Source organism: Marmota monax, unplaced genomic scaffold (assembly GCF_021218885.2).
Source record: "Marmota monax isolate L192 unplaced genomic scaffold, Marmota_monax_Labrador192_F-V1.1 WCK01_AAM20220418_F8-fsc00157, whole genome shotgun sequence".
Lineage (NCBI taxonomy): Eukaryota > Metazoa > Chordata > Mammalia > Rodentia > Sciuridae > Marmota > Marmota monax.
Genome location: NW_026694573.1, coordinates 3,221,341 through 3,247,185, shown reverse-complemented (window position 1 = coordinate 3,247,185; position 25,845 = coordinate 3,221,341). Strand labels below are relative to the sequence as shown.

General features: G+C 41.9%; 3 protein-coding genes across 12 annotated transcripts in view; all 3 read right to left on the bottom strand.

Annotated features, from left to right (window-relative positions):
* Cabin1 (calcineurin binding protein 1) overlaps positions 1–11,207 on the bottom strand; it is a 144,936-nt gene extending 133,729 nt beyond the window's left edge. For 3 of the 10 annotated variants that reach the window (XM_058571775.1, XM_058571785.1, XM_058571783.1), the window contains exons 1-3: positions 11,099–11,207; positions 7,718–7,837; positions 7,042–7,077 (exon numbers count right to left, since the gene is read on the bottom strand). The gene's annotated coding sequence lies outside the window, so the exon portion shown is untranslated. The other 7 variants (XM_058571780.1, XM_058571776.1, XM_058571784.1 and 4 more) reach the window with 7 other exon arrangements.
* Positions 11,208–13,427: 2,220 nt separating this feature from the next.
* On the bottom strand, positions 13,428–16,613 carry LOC124077010 (D-dopachrome decarboxylase). Its single transcript, XM_046421167.2, has 3 exons — positions 16,331–16,613; positions 15,828–16,003; positions 13,428–13,678 (listed from the first exon to the last, which is right to left on the bottom strand). The coding sequence occupies exons 1-3, from the start codon at positions 16,550–16,552 to the stop codon at positions 13,606–13,608; spliced, it is 471 nt and encodes a 156-aa protein (XP_046277123.1). The 5' UTR covers positions 16,553–16,613; the 3' UTR covers positions 13,428–13,605.
* Positions 16,614–23,364: 6,751 nt separating this feature from the next.
* On the bottom strand, positions 23,365–25,373 carry Ddt (D-dopachrome tautomerase). The gene is made up of 3 exons (XM_046421165.2): positions 25,207–25,373; positions 24,700–24,875; positions 23,365–23,618 (listed from the first exon to the last, which is right to left on the bottom strand). Exons 1-3 carry the CDS (start codon positions 25,312–25,314, stop codon positions 23,546–23,548), a joined length of 357 nt encoding a protein of 118 aa, XP_046277121.1. The 5' UTR covers positions 25,315–25,373; the 3' UTR covers positions 23,365–23,545.
* Between the last annotated feature and the right edge of the window lie 472 nt (positions 25,374–25,845).

Sequence of the window (25,845 nt, the reverse complement as noted above, 5' to 3'; positions counted from 1 at the left end):
TCCACTTAAAACTAAAGGATAAATATTTTTTAAAATATTTGAAAAGAAAAATAAATAAATAAAGTAGTGCATATCCTGTAGAAAAGACAAAGACACTGGCAGTTCCCAAAATGTTAAACAGAGTTAGCATACAATCTATAAATGCCACTCCTATGTATCTAATCAAGAGAAATAAAAACAGGTTCACAACAAAACTTGCTCGTGAATGTTCATAGAAGTATTATTCATAACAGCTAAAAGGTTAATAACCCAATGTCCACCAACTGATGAGTGAACAAATAAAATGTCATTTCCACACAAGGGAGTTGTTATGATAGGGATATCAGGTGTCCCCCAAAAGTTTCTCTGTTGATACAAGAAGTAAAATGATCAGATCATGAGAACCATAACCTAATTATGAATTCATCCATTTGATGAATTAATAATTTGAATGGACTAACTAAATGGTAATGTAGGCAGTTAGGGTGTGGCTGGAGGAAGGGGGCATGTCTTTGGGGTTTGAATTTTGTCCCTTTGCTCTCTCGGCTTCCAGGTTGCTATGTCCTTCCACCATGATGTTCTGCCTCACCTCAGGCCCAGAGCAATGGAGTTAGATGACCAAAAACTGAACCTCCTAACCATGAGCCAAATAAACCTTTCCTCTTCTAAGTTGTTCTTGACAGTTACTTTGGTCACAAAACACAAAGCTATTATTCAGTCATAAGAATAAAATTCTGATATATGTCACAACATGAAATGCCCAGAATAGGTAAAGTAATTAGTTGGCTAAGGGAAAGGACAACTGGGGAGTGCTATAGTTTGAATATTATTTATTCCCTCCATAATTCATGTTGAAATTTGGTCCCTAATTTAACAGTTTAAGAGGAGATAGGGCCTTTAAGAGGTGATTAAGTCCTTAAGAAAAATTAACACCTTTCTAGCAGGAGTAGGGAGTGAGTTCCCTTTTCTGCTTCTGGTTTAGTTAGAAGTGAGGTGTTAGAAAGTGTGGCTGCCCTCTTTGTTTTGTCTCTTTGACACAATTGCTTGCCCTTTCACTCTCCAAATGTGTTGAAGCAGGATAAGGCCCTCACCATATGTAGCTGCCCAATCTTAGACTTCTCAGTCTCCAGAACTGTAGCCAAAATAAAACTCTTTCTTTTATTAATTACCCAGTTTCAGACTAAGATGAACTGCCTACTAATGGGTTCAGGATTATTTTTCTGGGGTGATGAAAATATTCTAAAATTGATTTATGGTGATGATTACAATTCTGTTAATACACTAAAAAGCACACTGAAAGGCTGGGGTTATAGCTCAGTGGTAGAGCACTTGCCTAACGTGTGGGGTACTGGGTTTGATCTTCAGCACCACATATAAATAACTGAATAAAATAAAAGTCCATCAACATCTAAAAAAATATTTTTTAAAAAAGCACATTGAATTGTATACTTTAAATAGAAGAACCATATAATTGGTGAATTACACCTTGAAAAAAGCTCTTAATGTACTCCACTTTTTTTTAATTTAAATATTTATTTTTTAGTTGTAGATGGACACAATACCTTTATTTTATTTCTTATGTGGTGCTGAGGATCGAACCCAGGGCCTCACATGTGCTAGGGGAGCGCTCTACCGCTGAGCCACAACTCCAGCCCTCCACTTTTATAAAAGAAAACCACCACCACCAACAGTGCTTACAGCAATAACTTCTAGTACTGGCTTGTGCCACAGCTATGACTTCTCCAAGGGTTCTTGCACGGAAGGAAGTATGTCTTTTTTGCAGACAAAGGACACTAACCTTTCAAAGGCTAATAGCTAGGTTAGTTCTACATTAAGAATTAAGAATGCTGCTGATTAAAACTGCTGCATTACCATAAGCTATGCCATGATGATCATCGCGACTACCATGGGGAAAAAAAAATAGAAAACACAGCATTACAAGGCTATATCCAGACTATTATCAAAACAAAACCAGAAAATGACAAGTATTTGAAAAAATACAGAGAAATTGGAGCCCAGGTGCACTGCTGGTGTATGTGATATGGAAAAGAGTATGGTAACTCCTCAAAAAATTAAACATAGAATTAACGTGTAATGCAGCAATCCCACTTCTGGGTATATACCCAAAAGAACTGAAAGCAGGGACTTGAGTTATTTGCACATAGTACCACAGCCAAAATGTGGAAGTAAACCAAGTGTTCATCAACATATGAATGGCTAAACAAAATATGATATATACTAACAATGGAATATTATTTATTCTTAAAAAGGAATGGAATTCTGACACCTACTACAAGAAGAATGAACCTTGAAAATATTATTATTTAGAGATGTGGCTCAGTGGTACAGCACTTGCCTAGCATGCACAAGGCCCTAGGTTTTTAACTCCCAACATTACAATCAATCAATATCAGACATAAAAGAAAAAATAGTGTCTGATTCTAGAATAGACAAATTCACAGAGACAGAAAGAAGAATGGTGTTTGCCAACCCTAGGGGAATGGCAATAGAGTTAGTATTTAATGTGGACAGAATTTCAGTTTTGCAAAATGAAGAGAGTTCTGGAAATAGATGGTGGTAATGATTGCACACAATATGAATATATTTAATGCCACGAACTGTACATGTGAAAAATGGTTAAAAATGGTAAATTTTGTTATATTTTTTACCACAACTGGGGGGAAAAAAGCCTGAACTAGCAATTATGGAATAGAAAATTTCCAATTAGGATGAAATGTGAACATATTTCAAAGACACTACTCCCCATAAAGTATCTACTAGATTCTGATCATCCTCAAAGAGGGGCACAGCCCAAGGTGCAGACCAGCCGCACAAGCCTCCTTGATGACTCCCAGCAGGCAGAGTCCAGGCACTGCTGGATCCCACATGGCCGTTCTCTCACACTCATCCATTGGGCTCTGTGTACTGAATCCCAGAAAACCTTTATTGTTATTGAGCAACACACAGCCTCCTACCTAATAGTTGCTCTCACTTTCAAACAGGTACTCAATAACTATCCATTGGTTAATTTTTTTCTACCACTACCATGTTATAAAAATTGACTGTCCTGCCTAAACCTAAAATTTTAAGAAGAAAATTTGAAAGGGCACTGGATTAGGAATGGGAAGATTTTAAAGCATAACTAGGTTCTATCTCAAGATGTTTGAGACCCTGATCCTTCACCAGTCTTTGTGTGCACAGTCTTGTGCATAAAATGGGGACAATGGCCTGACTACACTGGTAAGGAGCTCACCTGGGATTCACTGTGTCATGCCATGTTCTTGGAAACTCTCAACTTTTAGCCAAATGAAACTAGTCAACCAGCCTGTCTCTGTTCCCCTGTCAACAAATGACATTCACATCTAGTCACAGGCCTTTCAAACCAGTCTCAAAAGGTCAGATGTACCTTTTGAGTGGTTTGAAAGTGACAGCAACTATTAGGTAGGAGGCTGTGTGTTGCTCAATAACAATAAAGGTTTTCTGGGACTCAGAAAGTCTCTCTAGATGCCAAATGAATCCTCATGGGGAAAAATAAGAGCCCAGAGATGGATGCAGGATCATGTCTCTATGCGGCACTGGCAGGACCTGTGTACATGGAGGCAGAGCATTACATTAATAGAGCCATCATGTAGGGGCCCAACCTACTCCCAAAGAATAACAGCTCACCTACTTCCTGCCTCAGCACCCAACAACTACCAGGATTGTGCTAAGTGAGCCTATGCCTTCCCGGGTCAATCTCACTCTCTCTTCTTAGGACCACATGGGTATAAAGGTTGATTCTCAGAATTGACAGAAGATGGCCCTCCCAGGACAGACAAAACAACTGAATAATTGGGCAATGATGTAAATCAAAACCACCACAATGAAACACCACTTCATATCCATTAGGGTAGCTAAAAATCAAACAAATAGATAAAACAAAAAATAACAATAGTAAGGATGTAAAAAAACTGGAACCATCCTGCACCACTAGTAAGAATATAAACTGCTACAGCTGCTGTGAAAAACAGGATGGTAGTTCCTTAAAAAGTTAAGTATAGGGGTTGGGGTCGTGGCTCAGTGGTAGAGTGCTTGCCTAGCACATGCGAGGCACTGAGTTTGATCCTCAGCACCACATTAAAAAAACAACCACATAAAATAAAGTTTGAAAAAAAGGTTAAGTATAGAATTACCACAAAATACAGTGAGTCCACTCATGGTATATACCTGAAAAAAAACAACATGGATCAAGCAGATATTTGTATATTCATGTTCATTGCAGCATTTTTAACAATTGCCAAAAGGTAGAAACAATCAAATATCCAACAACAGACGAATGCCCAAACAGAATGTGGTGTACATATACAAGGAAATATTAATTCATTAAAAAATGAAATTCTGACATATGCTGCAATATGTATTAACTCTTAAAACATTTTGCTAAGGAAAATAAGCTGGATACAAAAGGAGAAATGTATGAGTCCCCTTATACAACATACTTAGAATAAGTAAATTTGTACAGGCTAAAAATAAAATAGAGGTTATCAGTGGCTATGTAGAGGTAGAAATCAGGAGCTACTGCCTAATGGGTTCTATTTGGAGTGATGAAATTTTTCTGGAAACAGTGGTGGTGGGTACACAACATCATATCTACACTTACTGTTACTAAACTGTTTAAAAATGATTAAAATGAGACTAGGAATGAAACCAACATATGACCCAGCTATATCACTCCTCAGTATTTATCCAGAGAATTAAAGTCAGCATACTATAGCAATAAATACATACTCATATTTATAGCAATGTAATTCACATTAGCCAAATCATGGAACAAGCCTAGGTATCCACTGACAGATGAATTAAGAAAATACGGCATATAGAGATGGACATCATTGTCCTCAGTACATGTATGCAGACACAAATGGTGTGAATCTACATTGTGTACAACCAGAGATATGAAAATTGTGCTCTATATATGAAATATGAATTGAAATGCATTCTGCATATGACAAATTAAAATAAATTTTAAAAACAAAGAAAATGGGGCTTTCCCCTGGATCTGCTATAAAAAAAAATATGGCATATGTATACACAATGGAGTTTTATTCAGACATGAAGAGTGAAATTATGTCATTTGCAGGAAAATGAATGAAACTTGGAGCATTGTGTTAAGCAAAATAAGACAGACTTAGAAAGTCAAGCATTGTATGTTTTCTCTCACATGTGGGAGCTAGAGGGAAAAATAAAAGTCAGGAAGGATCTTGTGAAAATAGAAGGGAGACTAGTAGAGAAGTGGAAAGGAACCAGGGGAAGGGAAGAGGAGAAATCTGCAACCTGGGCTAGGGATATAGGTGAGTTGGTAGAGTATTTGCCTCGAGTGCACAAGGCCCTGGGTTCAATCCCCAGAAAGAAAGAAAAAAAGAAAAGAAAAGAAATTAATGAATAAATAAATCTGCAACCTATGTAAGGAAAATTTTTAAACACTACTGAAGAATGCTTAGAGTGAGCTTGAACAAATGGAATTACTCCTTGTGCTTGGGTAGGACTCAACAATATAAAGATGTCAGCTCTCCCCAAGTTAATGTATAAACTCAATATAACCCCCCCAAAAATACCAGTAAGATAACAGGCAAGTTGATAATGAAATTCATAGGGAAAAAAACAAAAATTTGAGACTACCTAGGAAAACAGTGGAAAGTAAAAAATTCTAAGAGGGGATTAAACTTCCCAGATATTAAAATATATTATATAAAACCTTAATAATTTGACCCATCGTACTGCTGCATGCATAGACAGAGACTAGGTTAAGAATTAAAACTCAAGCACTCGTTTGTTATGACTTGGATTTGGTTCAAGTGTGTCTCCCAAAGGTTCATGTGCTGAAGAATTGGTTCTCAGTACAGCAACACTGAGAGACGGTAGAACCTTGTGGTAGGTATATCCTCAGAAGAGGTTAATGTAATTCTTGTAAGACACTGGTTAGTTTCTGAGAAAGCAGGTTATTAAAAAAAAAAAAAGCAAGACCCATCCGTGAGTCTCTACTGTACGTAAGAATAAGTTACAAATGAATTAGGGATCTAATGGTGTGTGTGTGTGGGGGGGAGGGGGGATTGAAACCTTACTAATACTAAAGGAAACATGGGCAAACTTCTTTTTAATATTAGTATAAGAAAAGCCTTTCTCAGTATGATTTGAAATTCAAATATACTAAAATATTAATAAATTAGATTGTATAAACCAGGTGCTGTGGCACACACCTATAATCCCAGTGACTCTAGAAGAGGAAATAGGAGGATGGCAAGTTTGAGGCCAGCCTCAGCTACTCAGTGAGGCCCTAAGCAACTTAGTGAGACCCTGTCTCAAAATAAAAAGGGCAGGGGATGTAGCTCAGTGTGAAAGTGTCACTGGGTTCAATCCCCAGCACCAAAAAGAAAGTTTAGCTACATAAACAATTTTTAAATTTGTATGTAACAAAAATCAGGAAAAAGACAATTGACAAACTGGCAGAAAATACTCACTACATGTACTGTAGACAAGGGACTAATATCCATAACATTATAAATGGTTCTTAAAAATTGAGGGACATAAGCTGGGGTTGTGACTCAGAGGCAGACACTTGCCTAGCATGCATGAGGCACTGGGTTCGATCCTCAGCACCACATTAAAAACAATAATAATAAAATAAAGATTGTATCCACCTATAAATAAAAAAATAAATATTAAAAAAAATTGAGGGACATAGTATTATTTACAATAGCCAAAAGAAGCAATCCAGTGTCTATCAGCAGACTAACAGCTAAAAGAAATGTGGTATATACACAAAATGAAATATTATTCATCCCAAAAAATGAAAGTAATTCTGACATATGTTATAACATGGGGGAACTCTGGAGACATTACATAAAGTGAAACAAGTCAATTCCAGAAAGACAAAAACTATATAATTCCACCTGTATGAAGTAGCCAGAGTACAGTCAAAATCATAGAAACAAAGTAGAATGGTGGTTGACAGCAAGTGGGGGCAATAAAGCTGTTTTTAAAAATTACTAAGGAAGAGCTGGAGTTCAGTCATACAGCACATACCTAGCATTCATGAGGCTCCAAGATCAATCCTCAGCACTGCCAAAAAGAAAAAGAAAAAATAGCACTGAGGAAGGCTTCCATGAATAAATATAGGATGATTTTCAAAACACACTGTTAAGTGGGAAAAAAACAAAACTGTATAGCATGCTGCCCTTCATAGAAGAAAGAAGATATAAGAAAATACACAACTATGTGTGCAAATTGAAACTCAGAATAATTTATATACTAAAGTGTGCTATACAGGTAGGTAGAAAAGAGGTTGAAAAAAAAGAAGAAGAAAAAGAGGACAGTGAGCACAGTGTGGTAAGACGAGGAGAAAGACACTTTTGTGCATAGCTCAAACTTTCAGAACCATTCGTGGTTCAGACCCCAAAAATAAGTAATTAAAATCAACTATGATGTAGGGGAAACCTAATAAGGAATATAAACATTAACAATGAACCCAACTGTACTCTAATTAACTTAACAAAACAGAAGAGAGTAAGAAAGAAAATAACTAATCTAAGTAACTGGAAAACAGTATCTTGACTGGATACTGTTAGACTAAAGACAAAAAAGATTTCATGGTTATGGCTGAGGAAAAAAACAAAACAAAATGAGGCTAGAACACCTTTTGGTGACTTTATAAAATGAGAGCTCAAAAAAACAACAACAAACTAGGAGTGGTGGCGCATACCTGTAATCCCAGTGGCTTGGGAGGCCGAGGCAGGAGGATCAAGAGTCCCAAGCCCGGGACTGGGTCTGTGGCTCAGCAGTAGAGCATTCTCCTAGCATGTTCGAGGCCCTGGGTTCGATCCTCAGGACCACATAAAAATAAAGAAAATAAAGATATTGTGTCCAACTACAATTAAAAAATAAATATTAAAAAAATAGAGTTCAAAGATACTCAGTAAGATTCTGACTCTTAATAAAATACAAAATAGGGCCCAGGATGTGGCTCAGTGGTTGAGTGCCCCTGTGTTCAATACCCAGTACCCCCCACCAAAAAAAAAAACAATAATGAAGGCCCATTGATAGGAGACAGAAGTTTTAAGATCTACTTCAGATCTTAAATAGCCAAGGCAGAAGCAGTAAGCAATAAAATAATAATAATGGATCATAACTCAGAGAATAAAATTAATATCTATGGTACATTATGATAAAAGTAAATAATCAAATAAATTTTTAAAAGAGAATAGACAGCTCTTCCATTATAGATTTTCAATTCATAAATGTAGCAGGAAAAAAAGAATGGCTAATTAATCACATTTAGACAAACACCAAAAGATTCACAAATGAATGCTAAAGTCAGTGGGCTCGAATTTGAGGAAAATCAAAATTTGTATCTTCTCAAATTATCTTCCTCAAGATAATTATTAATTAGAAAAGGAATAACTTTAGCATAGAAACATGGCAGACACCAACTAAACCAAGTGATCAAGGTAAATATCACATATAATAAGATATATCAATATCTTGGACTCCTTTATTGAGATTCACATAAGACACAAAAACAATGTTTCTGATATTTTAGCCAAAAATGCATATCCTGACTCCAATTCTGAAAAACACAGAACAAACCTAAATTGAGCGACATTAGACAAAATAACTGAATCAGTTCAATCCCAGCACTCCTCAAAGTAAATATCTGATCAGTATTCTTTAAAAATATCAAGGCCAAGGGACCAAGGATGTGGCTCAGTGGTAGAGTGCTTGCCTAGCATGGCATGAGGTCCTGGGTTCAGTCCCAGCAAAAAACAAACAAATGTATCAAGGCCAAGAAAGGACAGAGGAAATGTTATGGACTATAGGATACTTAGGAGAAATAACTAAATGCAACACAGGATCTTGGTCAGAATCTCGAATGAAAACAAAGCCTGGCAGAAAAACTGGTGAAACTTGAATCATATCTGTAGTCTAGTTAACATTATATCAAAGTTGGTTTCTTGTTCTTGATAATTGCACTATAAACATAAACATCAGGAACTGAGGTTGTGGTTCAGTGGTAGAGGGCTTTATATGAGGCACTGGTTCAATTCTCAGCACCACATATAAATAAATGAATAAAATAAAAGTTCATTAACAACCAAAAAAATTTTTTTTTAAAAACATAAGCATCAGGGGAAATTGGGATGAGAGACATAAGGGTGTTCTGATTATTGCTCTAAATTTAAAATACAAAAACTTAAAAGAAATAACCATTTGAGATTACACATTTATCATCCTGAGGATGATGATGTATTTATTATTCACCATGAACCCCCAGAGGAGCTTTAAAAAAAAAAATCCAGTTGCAGTAGTGCATACCTGTAATCCCAGTACTCAGGAGACCAAGAGGATTGCAAGTTTGCAAGTTTGAGGCCAGCCTCGGACACTTAGTGAGACCTTCTCAGAATAAAAAATAAAAAGGGCTGAGGGTGTAGCTCAGTGGTAAAGCACCCCTGACTCAATACCTAGTACCAAAACCAAATAAACAAAACCCAGCTATAATAGAAGATGAGGAAGAAAATTCAAGTTACCAGAACTGTTTTGGATTTCAGATTTCCTTTGATTTTGGAATATTTGCATATACATGAGATATCTTGGGCATGAGATGTAAGTCTAAACACAAAATTCATTTTTTTCATATACATCTCATACACATAGCCTAAAGATCATTTTATACAATATGTTTAATAATTAGATACATGAAACAAAGTTCTATGGTGTGGAATTTTCCACTTGTGGAGTCATGACTGCACTCGGTTTCAGATTTTAGAGTATTTCAGATTTTTAAGATTAGTGGTGTTCAACCTGTAGTAATTTCTCAGATTCTCAGCCCAGCAGTTGCATTTTTCCCAGATCAGCATTTTAAGCTCACAAGTATTCAAACTCTTTATAGTTTCCATGAGTATAGTTTAGGGAATAGATTCCATGGCCTAATAACACATAATAACAAACAACACTTTGAGCAACTCAGCATCCTGATCCAGAGCCATAAGCAGTAGCATTTCCTGGTCTGTTCTGGCCCAGATGTCTGGAAGCTTAAGTCTTAAGCTCAGTTGTGGCAAGACCTACCTGTGTGACTGGCTTGGCATAGATGCCCCTAAGTCTCCTCTACTGTGGACTAGATAAGGATTCTGCAAGCTATTCAGTCCGCTGCTTTCTTTGCACATGAAAATTACATAAAAAGTCTACAAAATTCAAATCCAGTATTCATAAATAAAATTTCTGTAAAAACACAGCCACTCTTATGTATTGTCTTTGACTGTATCCAAACTACAACAGAGTTGGAGTATGGCCCCCAAAGCCTAAAATACTATTAAAAGTAGAGTTATGATATTTACAACATATAATAACACAATCTTATTTATAAAACGTTTGCTAACCTCTGGATAAGACAGTTCTAAGGCCATTCATTCACAGTAATGAATCACACAGAAGGAATCTTAGCCGCACGCAATCCGAATATCCCACTTATGAACCGTAATAACCCAGGAACTTAAGAATGATGGTGGCCCCAGAAGTCAACTGTGCTGACATCTGGGACTGTTGGGTGAGGTCTGTCTAATCCGGATCTGACTCCTCCGAGGGGCAGTGCAGCGGGATGGTCAAAATTCTCAGTTGGAGACATGCTGACCAATTAGGTGACTTTAAGCACATCATTTCACCTTCCCTCGGCCTCAATGTCCACCCTTGTAAATAGCACTAACAAGAGCACTCACCTCGCAGAGCTATTGTGAAGGTGAGTGAAAGGACGAGAGGAAAGGGTTAGCTCCCGGCTTTGCACCCAGCAGACGCAGAATCAATGGTGGCTCCTACTGTTGTCACTGTGACTCCCGAGGCCAGAAGCCATCACCTCAGAGAACTGGCGAGGGCTGTGAGGAGGCCCGCGGGGCAGACAGTGAACCCTGTCTCTTTCTTTCAGCTTCCCGGCCTCGGTTTCCCCAACTGTGGCTCGGGGAATGCCAGAGAAGACCCCAGAGTCTTCAAGTGACTCCACCTCGCGCCAGCAGCCTCTGTGGCCAGGCCTGTGGCTCACGAGAGCGGCACCCCTACACCGGGACCGCCCCGCCCAACCTGCTGCCCAGAAACTCACCATATGTCTCCAGGCAACAGCTCCTCCGCCGACCCCCGTGCCGGCCGGCAGCGCGCCTAACAACAAGACGAACTCCCATTGGCTCGGTTGCCGGCCCTGCCAACCAATCAACGTTGGCGCACGCGCCGCTCGCCCTCCGGGCTCACTGAGGCCCAGTAGAAGGCGCCCCTCCAATCCGCGGGTTCAGCGTCTAGGACCGGGGGAGAGGAGCTGGTTGGTTTTGGAGCGTATCTCTTAGTCCTTGAACTTCAGGAGGTCAGAGCTCCAGCTCGCGGTCGGACTCCTTCACTTGTAGTAATTGTAGTACTTGTAGCACTTGTAAGATTGTGTGATTATGTGTTGTAAATATTATAACTACTTTTAATAGTATTTTAGTATTCACTTGTAGTACTGGTCCTGAGCAGTGGCTAAATAAGGGACTGCGTATTCTTGTTTTGAGCCGGGATAGGCGCTCTTAAGGCAGTGGAAACTTAGGGAACACTTAGACCGAAATAAGGGTGGCAAAGCATTCCCATTTTTTCCGAAAATTAAAAAAAAAAAAAAAGACGCTCCAAAGGCACAAATTATTGAAACATGGGGCGGAGTTGGGGAGGGAATAACAAGACCCGTGAAATGAACGGGGTTGGGGGTGAGAGCGAACAGGAAAGGACACTGTCCGAATTGGAGCTGATAAAACGGTCCAGAGTTGAAGAGTTTCTAACGGGGGCCTCAGATTAGGAGACGTTACACTCTTGGATATAAATAATAAAGCGTTTTAGGGAAGTGCTTCACACTGTGGTCAAATTCATAGGGTCTGGCAAGGATGATTTAAATAAGAATGAATGTTATGGGTTTCTTTTTGACCTTATTTAAAGACAAAAAAATAATATATAACTTTTAAAACCAAGGACAATAAAACCGTGCTGAATAACTCAGAGTCAGTTCAATATACAAAAGCTCGACTGATATTCTAGGAGGATCGAAAATTATTGAGTCATCAATCTTTGACTTTAAGAAAAGTGTAGCCTGCCACACAGCAGGTGGAGGTGTGAGGGGAGTGGGGAGAGCTGAAACGGGTGGTTTCAAAGTTGTATGGGTAATATGCATCTTTGATCCACCTCTCAACCGAAAGTTGTATTTTGAAAGATGCGTTCCCACCCTTAGATAAAGGGTGGGAAGGGCAGTTACAGCAGCAGGGAGCTGCATGACCAGGGTCCAAAGATAAAAAAAAAAAAAAAAAAAAAAAACACTACAGGGCAGCACAGTATTACTAGGAGGCAAAGGTCAGGGCCAATGTGGGGCAGGACCAGTCCATAAAAGCCAGCAGATGATATCACTCTTACACAGTGGTGTTAATGTTTAATATTGGAGACTGATATGGCCATGTTATGATCCTGCTGAGAGTTAGACCCCAATTCCATCTTCAGGCACTGCAACTATTCATTCACATTCAGCCCACAAAAAAATCCTTGAGCCACTCTGGGAAAAGGTACACCATGAAACACCTTGGCAGAAGAAAGGTATGCAGAAACAACTGGGACAAGCCAGGGGAAGGAACTGCAAGATGTAGTTTTAAATGAGAGGCCTCAGCAGTGTTTAGGTACAAATACAGCAAGGGCAGTCATATTCCGTTGGAAACTCACCTTATTAACATGTAGACTGCATAGAATGAGTTTCAATTTGATATTTCACAAAAGGATCACCAAACATTTAACTGTGCAGGGAAATAGCATCCACCAGTGCATAGAACATCTGGAAAGCTACTTAGATGGAGGCTTCCTTTGGGTTTCTATACTTGCTTGTACACACTCTGAAATGCAAAGGGCATAATATGGTATGTTGATGGGGGAAAGGGACATTCATTCAGTTTCCAGTGGCAGATATTGAATTTCCAGTTGGCATGTTGGGACATGATTCACAAAGTGCATACCTTCAGCGAATTCTTAGCAAGACCCTAACAGAGAGTGTCACCTTTTTAGAATAACTAGAGAAGCTTTCGGAAGTCTAGCCAGCCCTGTCCCCCAACTGAACAGGGTTTTTGTGGACAGGGAACAGCCCAGGCTACCCCAAACAGAGAACAAGAGCCTCAGGATATCAGCAGAGTATACTGGAAGTTTCAGGACAGATTAGCTGCATCCATGTCTCCACTTATTTGCACATGGGTATAGAGAAGAGAACCTGGAGGCTGAGCCACCCACCCAAAGAATTCAGCACTGTAAATATATTAAACAGCAGCCCTGAAGACGGAAACATCCTACCTCCATGTTCCCTGGTACCCCTCCTTATAAAACAAATCACCTGCCTAGGGAAGCCAAGGGTTGCCAGGGAGGGAAGTAGGGAGGTAAAGAACTCATGTTTGAATGATCTCTTCATTTATTTGACATGACATGGAGAAGAGAAGGATTGTGAGGTCAGTAGTGATTTTGTATGAAGGGTTTCCGAAGCTGGTATCCACTAGGCCTTGACTGCCAGGATGATTCCATGGAAGGGACAGCAAGCTTGCAGGTGCTCTAGATCCTTAGTACCAATCATAAAAATGTCACAACTGTCCCATCCTTGCCAATTTGCCAGGGCTCCAAGGGGTAAAAGCGGATAATTATCCTTTGTGAAACAGAGAAAAGGATGTCAGCTTCTTGGCAAAAAAAAAAAAATCACTTTGCAAGACACCTACCAGGCGCTCCTTCGTCAGCCCATGAAGTATTTACCAGCCTGCTCATCCAAGTTAATGATCTTCTCCTGGTCCCAAACAGGATAATGGGACTATCAAGTACAAGATGATGGCTGCATATCAGCATTGCCCACCCAAGACAGACACAATACCATGGCCTCAGTGGGTATGCTATGTGCTCATTTGAGTCTGCCAGTTTGTGGGCTCAGAGGGACAGTCTTCCCTCCTAAATGCAGGCTGCATGGGGTATGCTCAAGGCATCAGGCACTTCTCTTTTCTCAAAGTCTGACTCAGGGTTAGGCACAGGGTGACCATAAAGTCCGTGGAATAACTGAATGTGCCCTTTTCACAGAGATGACAGGAAATTCTTGGTGAAGAGCACCAGGGATGGAGACAGGTTGGCAGGGGATGGGTGGTTGGCAGCAGGTGACAGCCTCAGTTTCCCCATCTGCCAAGTCAGCAAAATGCTGTCATCTGTCTCATGGGATGGCAGGTCGTCACCAGGGGGTCAGGGCTTGTACAGATCAAATGGGATCATGTGTGTTGAGTTCCTGGCACACTGTAGGCATCTAATTTATTGTTAGAGTTATTCTGTCTCCCCAGTCTGAGAATCTGAACACCCACCAGGAGCAGCTGTTCCTCACCAGCCTCCCTGAGTCAACAAGGGCTTCATTTTGGAAGGTCCTTTCAAGTTTCTCATGCCCTTAGTTCCTCACAGACATAGACTTGGCTTGGGAATATTTTTCACTCAGCAGGAAATCTTAACCTTATCACAGTGTTCCAGGTTTGGGTGGTAGGGCCTTCTTGTGGGGAAGAGAGGTCATTTAACCTTCCCCTTTCTGCTCACAGAAGAGGAAGCTGGAAAGTGGAGATGGTTCATTTCCAGTTTTGTCTTAGATTCCCCCACCTTTGAGGGACCCAAAACTGGGTGTCTAGACATCTAGATCAGTGCTCTTTTCACTACTCTATCACACCTCCCCCAATTTCACTTGGGACCTGGTGGGGCTGATGTTTCATAGTCTGAGGACATACCCAGATTTTCTTCTGATCAGCCTAGAAAAGATTTTTTTTTCTAAGAGAATTAGACTCCCTGACTTCTTCAAAGTAATAATGTCCTCCTACTTTGCCTGGTGCCAAGGCAGATGCAGGGTATAGGCCATCTCAATGACTCTTGCAATGCCTCCTGGGGAGTGGTTAAAAGAGAGACTTCCAAGTGGACAGATGGAAACACTGTTCTAGCATCCATGCCTTCTGAGGTCTCACAGTGTGAAAATAAAGCACAATGAAAACAACAACAAGAGAGCTTTCCAAAATGGGTTCAGTAGTTCATTAAAGGAAGCAGGACTTGTGTACTTTTGAAATCATTATCAAAAATTGGAAGTTAGGTTGCCTCCACCCTTTGATTGTGGATATCTGAAATGATCTGAACTCTGAACCACAGGAAAATTCCATTATGTCCAGAGATTTAAAATGCATATTAAGAGATTATTGGGGGGCTGGGGTTGTGGCTCAGCAAGGCCCTGGGTTCGATCCTCAGCACCACATAAAAATAAATAAATAAAGGTATTGTGTTCCACTACAACTGAAAAATAAATTTTAAAAAAGAGATTATTGGATTCATTTTATGAAATTTTTTTTTACTAAATATGCATTTTCTTTCTTTATCTTCTAACTGCTCAGACATGCCTGTTCTTTCTCAAAGAAGATTCCTACCAAGGAATTTTTACTGCTCTGTAAATATGGAACATAGCTTGCCCATATAAAATTCAACTTTCCCTGCCTGCCTCAGAAAACTGGTTCAAAGCTGTCTCCCCAGCTGCAATTCTTAGGATTACAAATAATGTTTTTTTTTTACAATTTCTGAGTTTGATTGGTCAACAGCAAGAACCACTGCATACCCAAAACTAATCCCATTTTACCATCACGGTTAACACAGACCCATCAACAGGAAGGAGGGGTGAAGAGGCTCAGGACTCCTGGGCAAGGCAAGGAATGTAATTTCCCCCCTCTTTATGTAGGGCCCCTATCACTGCCTCAGGTTGGAAGCAGTTCTAAATGGGTTCTTTCATTACCACAACGCACCTGTCCTGGCCTAGGGCCAGCTCCTTGGTAAGGAACTCGAAGAAACTGGCGCTGTGGCCGCGGTTCTCCTCTGCAGTGCCCACCACGCCAATGGAGGAGACAATCAGCTGAGCACAGGGCTCTGTAGATCCACACAGCGCCATGGTAAGACCGGCCCGCACCGTCACATTCACACGCTACAGGGGACACGGAAGTTTCACCTGAATCTGAGGCAACTGGACTAGAGCTGGGGACCTGGGCGTTCGAAAGCCGAGATGCGGAGAGTGTATGGGGTCAGTTACTCTAGGCAAGGGCCTGGATTCGTGTCGGGGTAAGGAACGAAGGAGAAAAGCGACTATGAGAAGCGGGACCCGCGGGTTCATGGGCATAGAAGGTCAGAGTTGGCGGGCAATGAAGGGTCCCTGAGGAGAAGAGTTCTAATCACTGTGAGGAGGCGAAGAGTGGACAGACCCTGGCCCCTAGTCTGCCAACCTTCCCTCGAACCTGCTCCAACCCTCGCTCACGTTCTCAGGTTTGCCCAGAATGGTGGCAGCGGTCGCGCAGAGCCGCTTCTCCAGCCCCGCAGGCACGCGATTGAACGGCAAGTTGGTGTCCAGCTCAATCGTGGGCATGTTCCTCAGGAGAAGGAGATCAAGAGGCGGAAAGATGCGCTGAGTGGAGTTCGAACTTCTCCAGGGTAAGTAAAATAGAGAGCAGGGACGAGGCGTCACAGCAACTAGGCTCATCGTTGGCTGGCCAGAGATTCATCGGTCCCGGATTGGCTGCCCATTCTACTTAAATTCCGGTCTCAGCCGACACCTACAGGTGCGCAGGTTGATTCCTGTAAGTCAGGTAGCCAGCACGCTGCAAGAACTCCAGCTACGTCAAGGACCCGCCCACCTGCTGCAACAGGCTGATGGTGGTTTTCTCTTTCCTGGGACTTTACAGTTCAGGTGCATGGGACCAGGGTTCCTAACCCTGTACTTAGAGAGGGGTCTCAACACACACACACACACACACACACACAGGGCGGGGTTATGGCTCAGCGGTAGAGCGCTCCCCTAGCACATGCGAGGCCCTGGATTCCATCCCCAGCACCACATAAAAATAAAGATATTGTGTTCAACTACAACTAAAAAACTAACACACACACACACACACACACCCCTACCTGTAGAGATCTATCACAAGTTTGACCATAATCTCCAGTGTCAGGGAGGTTTGACATTTTTTTAAAACGAGTTATTACCATTTCAAAGTCACATATCTTCACATTCAGTATGGAAATCTGAGACAAGGTGACACAAGCAGGTGCGATGGGGCTGGGAAAGAAACTAGGTTATACCATCCCTGCCTGGTCCCCACAGACATCTGCCTTTTATAGACTCTTACTCCTAATGCTGAGCCACTTTCCACTAGGGGGTAGCAAAGGATAGATATTATAACTCAAATCAGTGGGTTGATTCAAAATGATTATCAGTGTTGGAAAGTAATTTTAATAGGAAATTTCAAATATAATTAAAATTATGTGGGTATATAGTTGCAATTTCAATTATGCATATAAATTACTATATAAGTGTGCATAATAAAGTATTCTCCATGGAAAGTCCGGGGATGGGGTGGGGCTCTGTCTTGACCTTTCCTGTCCCTTCAACAGTTTATTTATTAGACACCAGATTATCAGAGGGTCTGGGACATAAGACAGTTAGGTCTGTGAGAGTCCAGAGGAAATGGCAAGAACAGGTGACAAACCTTGGATCCAGAGTTGAAAACAGAGAAGACAATGGTTAGGATTAGGAATAGGCAAGAGAAAGCAAGTCTGCTTAGCAGTACCTTCAGGGCCATGAACAGGACTTCCAAAACTAGGGACTTCCCTCCCTGCAAGGAAGTTCATGAAACAGCCTTGCAACCTACCTATGGAAAACAGATAATGACTCCTCAGAAAGCCAGAGACCTAAGAGATCAAGGCCATCCCTGATCAGACATCTCTATGCAGGGTCAACCAATACTTGTGGCATGTGCTCAGCCCAGGGGGCAAGGAGCTTGCTCCCTGCCAGGACTGAAGGAGGGAAACATTGAGCTGAAGACCTCAGAGAGTTAGCTGTCCTTGCCTGGGGATGGGGAGGTAAGGGATGTCTCTCTGGAGAAGCAACATGGTGCCAAATGCCAAAAGAACAGGATGATATCTGACAGAGAAGGTGGGGAGGAAACAGCATGAGACAGGCCAGCAGGAGAGGGGTCTGAAATTAATACAGTTATGAGGCAGGGAGGCTTGTAGGAATAGGGGAAGATTTTCAGTGCTAAGTGCAATGACTTATATTTTAGGGGCAGTGAGGAAATCTACTTAATGTCAAATGGTCCTCCAAAAAGGTGGTATCCTATCTGCAACAGGGTATGAGCATGCTTGTGTCATGTTCCCTCATACACACAGGGCCCACAATGTGCCATGAACTAAGGAAATGCTAAAAATATGGATTTCAAAAATATATGCACATGGTAAAAATGGTATGTGCATCTTGGACTCATGGGTACTTACTTGCTGGTGACTGTTTGCATCTATTTATGGCCAATTTCCTCTTCAAGCAAACCCTTACTATATTCCTTGGCCTATGTTTCTCCAATTTTTTGTTGTCCCTTTTTAAATTTTAATGCATGTATTTTCTTTTTTATTATTTTTTTAGTTATACATGATAGAATTAATTTTGACATAATTATAAAAACATGGAATATATTTTGTTCTAATTCAGTCAGTCCCCAGTACCTTTCCTTTCCCTTCCCTCCTCTACCCCTACTCCCTTTCCCTCATTGATTTTTCTATTATTTACCCATAATAATTTTTTTAAAATTAATTTCTTGTGGATGTACACGATGGTGAGAGTCACTGTGGTATATTCATATATGTACATAGGAAAGTTATGTCAGATGCATTCTACTGTCTTTCCTTTACACATTCCCCTCCGTTCTATTCACTCCTCTTGTCTACTCCACTGAACTTCTTTTCTCCACCCGCCCCCAACTTATTGTGGGTTAGCTTCCACATATCAGAGAAAATGTTTGACTTTTGGTTTGGGGGGGATTGGTCTATTTCACTTAGCATGATAGTCTCCTGGTCCACCCATTTACCACCAAATGTCATAAAGTTATTCTTTTTTTTTTAATATTTATTTTTCAGTTTTCGGCGGACACAACATCTTTGTATGTGGTGCTGAGAATTGAACCCTGGCCGCACACATACCAGGCGAGCACGCTACCGCTTGAGCCACATCCCCAGCCCCATAAAGTTATTCTTTATGGTCAAATAATACCTAATTGTGTATATATACCACATTTTCTTTATCCGTTCATCTGTTGAAAGTCACCAAGTTTGGCTCCATAGCTTAGCTCTTGAGAATTGTGCTGCTGTAAACATTAATATGTTTGTGTCCCTGCAGCATGCTGATTTAAAATCATTTGGCTATATACTGAGAAATGGGATAACTGGGTGAAATGGTGGTTCCACTATGAGATTTTTGAGGCATCTCTAGCCTCCAAGTCTCCATACTGCTTTCCAGAGTGGCTGCACCAATTTTCAGTCCCATCAACAATGGACGACTGTGCCCTTTTCCTCACATCCTCACCAACATTTATTGTTATTATATTCTTGATAATTGCTATTCTAACTAGAGTTAGATGAAATATCATTGTAGTTTTAATTTGCATTTATCTAGTTGCTAGAGATATTGAACATTTTTTCATATACTTGTTGAACTTTCATAGTTCTTCTTTTGAAAAAGTGTCTGTTTAGTTCCTTTGCCCATTTATTGATTGTTCGTTTTTTGTTTGGTTTGGTTTGGTGTTAAGTTTTTTGAGTTTTTTGTATATCCTGGATATTAACGCTCTATCTGAGGAGCAGGTGGCAAAGATTTTCTCCCATTCTGTAGGCTCTCTCTTCATGCTCTTTAAAGGGCTCAAAAAATAACATTAAAGATCTTCCCTATGTGTGCTTGCCATGACCTTTGCACCCCTTGATGGAATATCTAAAGAAGACTATCTTCTGGATGGGTTTGGTTTACCTGGAAAATTCAGCAGCAGCACACATATGTAATGCTTTAATGTTACACTCTTGTTTCCTTTGCTGTGAAGAAGCTTTTTAGTTTGAATTTATTAATTCTTCATTTTACTTCTTGTGCTTTAAAAGTCTTGTTAAGGAAGTCAGGTCCTAAGCTGACATGGTGAATATTTGGGCCTACTCTTTCTTCAATTAGGCACAGGGTCTCTGTTCTAGTGCCTAAGTCTTTGATACACTTTGAGTTGTTTTTTATACAGGGTGAGAGATAGAGGTTTAATTTCATTTTGCTATGGATTTCCAGTTTTCCCAGCACCATTTGTTGAGCAGGCTATCGTTTCTCCAATGTGTGTTTTTGGCACTTTTTGTCTAATATAACTGTTTTTATGTGGGTTTGTCTCTGTGTCTTCTATTCTGTACCATTGGTCTTCATGTCTATTTTGATGCCAAAACCATGCCATTTTTGTTACTACGGCCTGTAGCACAGTTTAAGATCTGGTATTGTGATGGCTCCTGTTCACTCTTCTTGCTAAGGATTGCTTTGGCTATTCTGAGCCCCTTATTTTTCCAAATTTCATATTTTTTGTGATGAGTTTCTAAGAGCATGTTAAAGATTACTTATTTCTAACATAACTTTAACAACATTAGTAGTAGTGTTTTCCATTTAACCTTTTTTTCTTACATACAATTTCATTGACTATAAAGTCTATCAGAATTTTATTTGTTCTTAAATTGTGCCTAGGGTTAGAAAGTCCTTCCATACCCTAAAAATCTAACAAACATTAATCGAATGTCTCCTCATGTCCTCCTAGTTTGATTCTTTTTATTTAGTATTTCCCCATTGGGGAATTATGTGTGTAGCTTGTATTTTTTTTTTTTTCCTAGCCTCAAAAGGCAATATTTCCAGGCAGCATGTGAAAGGGAATAGGACTAACTATTGGTAGCTCAGGAATTAAGGCACATTGCAGGAATCTCTACTTGATTTGCTCTGTGCCTTGGTTTCCCCTCTGGGCCACAAGTTGGGTTAGATTTGGCAGTCTTTGGCATTCCCGAATATGGTGTTTTTAAGGTCTCATATCTGAATGGAAGTTTTGTTTTATTTTAAATTTTTTATACTGGAGATTGAACCAAATCTCCAGTCCTTTTTATTTCTTATTTTGAGACAGGGTCTCACTAAGTTGCTTAGAGCCTCACTAAGTTGCTGAGGCTGGCCCTGAACATGCAATCCTCCTGCCTGCCTCCTGAGTCACTGGGATTACAGGTGTATACCACCACACCCAGTCTTGAATGGAAGTTTTTGAATAGAAAGCACTATCACTTAAACATCTTGTGAGGTGTCCTCATCCCTCATGACTCACCTGCCACATGGCTTGGCCTTAGTGAGTGGCTCAGCTTAGCCACCAAGCTCACTGGGTTCTTCCCAGGGAACCAGCCCTTCCTCTCGGGATTTGTGGGAGAAGTGGTCACTTGTAGATGTCTGATGCAGTTGTGCTGCTTCACACTTAGCATTCTACTTCCTTCTGAGGCCTGGGTTGGTAGGAAAGGGGCCTGCAAGCAAGGTGGGTCCTAAACCTTGTGCAAGTTCCTCCCTTCTGCCTGCTTCACTTTCCTCATAAGCACAATTGAGGATGGTATAGGAGATGCCATAACTTAAATAGCCTCTCCCAACTCTGACATCTTTGCCTCTTCAGTCAATTTTCCACCCTGGGGCTGGCACAGGTACTTGGGACACATAAGCCATGATTCAAACTGTCAAGAGCAACAAAGATGGATGATTATCCTCACAAGGTTTGGCTGCAGGCCAGGGTTCCATTATCTCATGGCCAATGTGAAGTTCCATCCTTCAAGGCTTCATCTGGGCAAAGGAATCAGTGTAGTGCTAGCCAGCAGGAGAGACCAGTAAGGTGGTGGGGAGGAGAACTCTGAGCCTTTTAAGTTCTCTGTCCCCATCCCTAAATTCAAGTACCACCTTTCTGGGGTGGAGGGAAGGATCAGGGAAGAGGAGGGTACTGTGCTGGTGCCTGGATCATAGACACTGACCCCATCTGCCTTGTGCCTATTCCCTTGAGCCTGGGCCAAGCAGAATTTCAACTTGGACCTGGGGAGAGGTGATTCCCTGGAGTTTTAATCTACCTATCATCTAAGTCAGCTCCATCCAGTCTTCTGGATGGCACTCTAGTTTTCTCCCTGAGCTCTACTCTTGCTGTTCTGATTTATCTTTGCAGCCCACATTGAGAATCAGATCTTTTTGATAAGGCTGAGGGAATCATCTGCAACTCAGAGCTCCAACATGTGAAACTACTGGGCAGAAGGAAGGTGTACAAAAATAATTGATACAAGCCAAGCAAAGGAACTCCAAGGTCTAGCTTTTTTAATATATTTTTTAAAGTTGTCAATGGACCTTTTTTTTTTTTTTTTTAATTTATTGATATGTGATACTAGAATTGAACCCAGGGCCTCACACATGCTAGGCAAGTGCTCTACCACTGAGCCACAACCCCAGCCCGCAAGGTCTAGCTTTTAGTGAGAAGCCTCAGAAGTGGTCAAGTACAAACATAGCAGGAAGAGGCATATGCATTAGAAACTAATTTTATTAACTATGTAGACTGCACAGAAAATGAATTTTTTTGAGAGAGAGAGAAAGAGAGAGAATATTTCAATATTTATTTTTCAGTTTTCAGCGGACACATCTTTGTTTGTATGTGGTGCTGAGGATCGAACACCTGGGCCGCACGCATGCCAGGCGAGCACGCTACAGCTTGAGCCACATCCCCAGCCCCAGAAAATGAAAATCTGAATTTGCTATTTCATTGATGCACTAAAAATAAATCATCGCACCTCCAACTGTGCTAATTAGTATCTAAGGGTCATGAACTGTAAACTCTGCATGGAACACTGGAAAGCTAGAGATGGAGACTTCCTTTGTACTCCTCTCACTCAACCTGTATACACTTTGAAACATAAAGTCATGATCTGGTATTTAGATGGGGAGCAGGGATGACATTCATCCAGTTTATACTTGCAGACACAGCATTTATACAGCTGGCATGCTGGTGGACGTTGTATGTCCCATGTTTGGCATAGGTTATATGAAGTGAACCGCTCCAGAGAATTCTCAGCAAGAATCAAGGTGCAGATTGAGGTCCAAGAAAGTTCCCTGAAATGAAGCTAACCCTATTCTTTTGGTTAGCACAGCAAACTAAAGACAAGTAAGGGTCCAGGTCAACCCAGACTGAGGTCATGATTCTCAGGATATCAGCAGAGTACAGAAAGTTCCAGGCCAGAACAGCTTCCCCCATGTTCCCACCCTTTGCACATGGGTGTAGAGAGCAGAACCTCCAGGCTGGGTGACCCACCCACATATTTTAGCACTATAAATATATCAAACAGCAGCCCTGAAGATAGGAAACATCCCACATCCATGTTTCCTAGGGTCCCCTCTTTATAAACCTACACTCTGTCCATAATGGACCAGGATGCTGGGGAGTGGAGTAGGGAAGTAAAGAACTCATGTTTGAATGCTGAAGAGCTCCTTGTTTATTTGGCAAGAGGATATGGGAGAAAAAAACTATGAGGTCATAGACAAATCTGCACAAGGGTTCCCAAAGGTGACATCCACTAGGCCTTGACTCTGCCAAGAGTATACTCCAGAAGGGGCAGCCAACTCACAGATGCCCTGGATCCTTTGTGCCAATCATAAAAATGTCATGACGGTCCCTTTCTTTCCAATCTGCCAGGGTTCCAAGGGGCAAAAGCGGATAATTATCCTTTGGGAAACAGAGAAAGGATGTCAGCTCCTTCAAAAAAATTCACTTTGCAAGACACCTACCAGGTGCTCCCTCATCAGCCCATGAATTATTTACCAGCCTGCTCATCCAAGTTAATGATCTTCTCCTGGTCCCAAACAGGATAATGGGACTATCAAGTACAAGATGATGGCTGCACATCAGCATGGCCCACCCAAGAGAGACACAAACCATGGCCTCAGTGGGTATGCTATGTGCTCATTTGAGTCTACCAGTTTGTGGGCTCAGAGGGACAGTCTTCCCTCCTAGATGCAGGCTGCATGGGGTATGCTCAAGGCATCAGGCACTTCTCTTTTCTCAAAGTCTGACTCAGGGTCAGGCACAGGGTGACCATAAAGTCTGTAGAATAACTGAATGTGCCCTTTTCACAGAGATAACAGAAAATTCTTGGTGAAGAGCACCAGGGATGGAGACAGGTTGGCAGGGGATGGGTGGTTGGCAGCAGATGACAGCCTCAGTTTCCCCATCTGCCAAGTCAGCAAAATGCAGTCATCTGTCTCATGGGATGGCAGGTCTTCACTAAGGGGTCAGGGCTTGAACAGATCAAATGGGATCATGTGTGCTGAGTTCCTGGCACTCTGTAGGCATTAATGCATAATTTATTGTTAGAGTTATTCTCTCTCCCCAGTCTAAGAATCTGAACACCCACTAGGAGAAACTGTTCCTCACCAGCCTCCCTGAGTCAACAAGGGCTTCATTTGGAAGGTCCTTTTAAGTTTCTCATGCCCTTAGTTCCTCACAGACATAGGCTTGGCTCGGGAATATTTTTCACTCAGCAGGAAATCTTAACCTTAACACAGTGTTCCAGGTTTGGGGGAAGAGAGGTCGTTTAACCTTCCTCTCTCTGCTCACAGAAGAGGAGGCTAGAAAGTAGAGATGGTTCATTTCTAGTTTTCTCTTGGGTCCCCCACCTGTGAGGGACCCAGAATTGGGCCTAGACATCTAGGCCAAAGTTCTTTCCCTCAATCTCAGGATCCTGAAACAAGATCACTATTTCTGGTTGCACATCAGTACCAAAGGGATCCTCACTACTGCTACGCACCGGTCCTGGTCCAAGGCCAGCTCCTTAGTGAGGAACTCAAAGAACTGGGCGCTGTGGCCACGGTTATCCTCTGCAGTCCCCACGACGCCAATAGAGGAGACCACCAGCTGGACACAGGGCTCTGTGGTTCCGCCCAGTGCCATGGTCAGACCCGGTCGCACAGTAACGCTCACACGCTGCGAGGGATACAAAAGTTTCACCTGAGTGTAGGGCCGGTGGGGCTGGCATTAGGCATGGAACCGCGTGAGAGCCAGGACGCAAAGGGTCTGAGGTCAAGACACCGGGATGGGCCCTCGAAGGTCAGGCAGGGAACATGCGACAAGGGCAGACCGGGGAAAGAGGGCTGCGGGTTCGTCAGGGGCACGAAAGGTCAAAGGTTGGCCGGCCTATGAAAGTCCCAGGGGAGAAGATTGGTGTATGGGGGGGAGGTCCCTGTGGAGAGGCAGAAAATGGACTGGGCCCGACCCCTAGCTCCCAAGCTCCCAGGGAAACCCGACCCTTGCTCACGTCTTCGGGTTTGCCCAGGATAGCGGCGGTGGCCGCGCAGAGCCTCTTCTCCAGCCCAGCAGGCACGCGGTTGGCAGGCAAGTTGGTGTCCAGCTCAATGAACGGCATATCGGTGGACAGCGAGAGGGACTACAGCGAAGAACGCAGAGTCCAGCTCCGGTTTCCAGTAGCTGAATACGGAGAGAGGGCGGAGCGCCGCAGTAACCAAGCTCCTCATTGGCTGGGCAGAGCCAGTGCTCTCCGATTGGCTTCCAGAGTTCCACCCCATCCCTTCAGTCACATTAGCTGGGCACCAAATTTCCTGTAGTTCTACCTCCCAGTAAATTAGGTGTAATCCCACCTTGAACTGGAGGCTGGCCACTCTCGGCCTGCCCACTCCTGGGGGGCTGGGCGCGGCGGCCTGTCGTGATTTTCTCTTTCCTGACTTTGAGTTGTTGCGCTAAACTATTCCTAATCCATGCTTACGATGATACTGCTGGTTATCAGTGACAGGTTCTGCTTCCTCACAGTAGCATATAGAGCAGGGTTTATTTTAAGAAGGGGTAACATAGACTTTTTCAGGGAGGGAAAAGTGGGGCCATAGCTGGTATCCTAATAGGTGAGGTGTTCTGCCCTTTTTATGTCTTAGGCTTCCTCTGT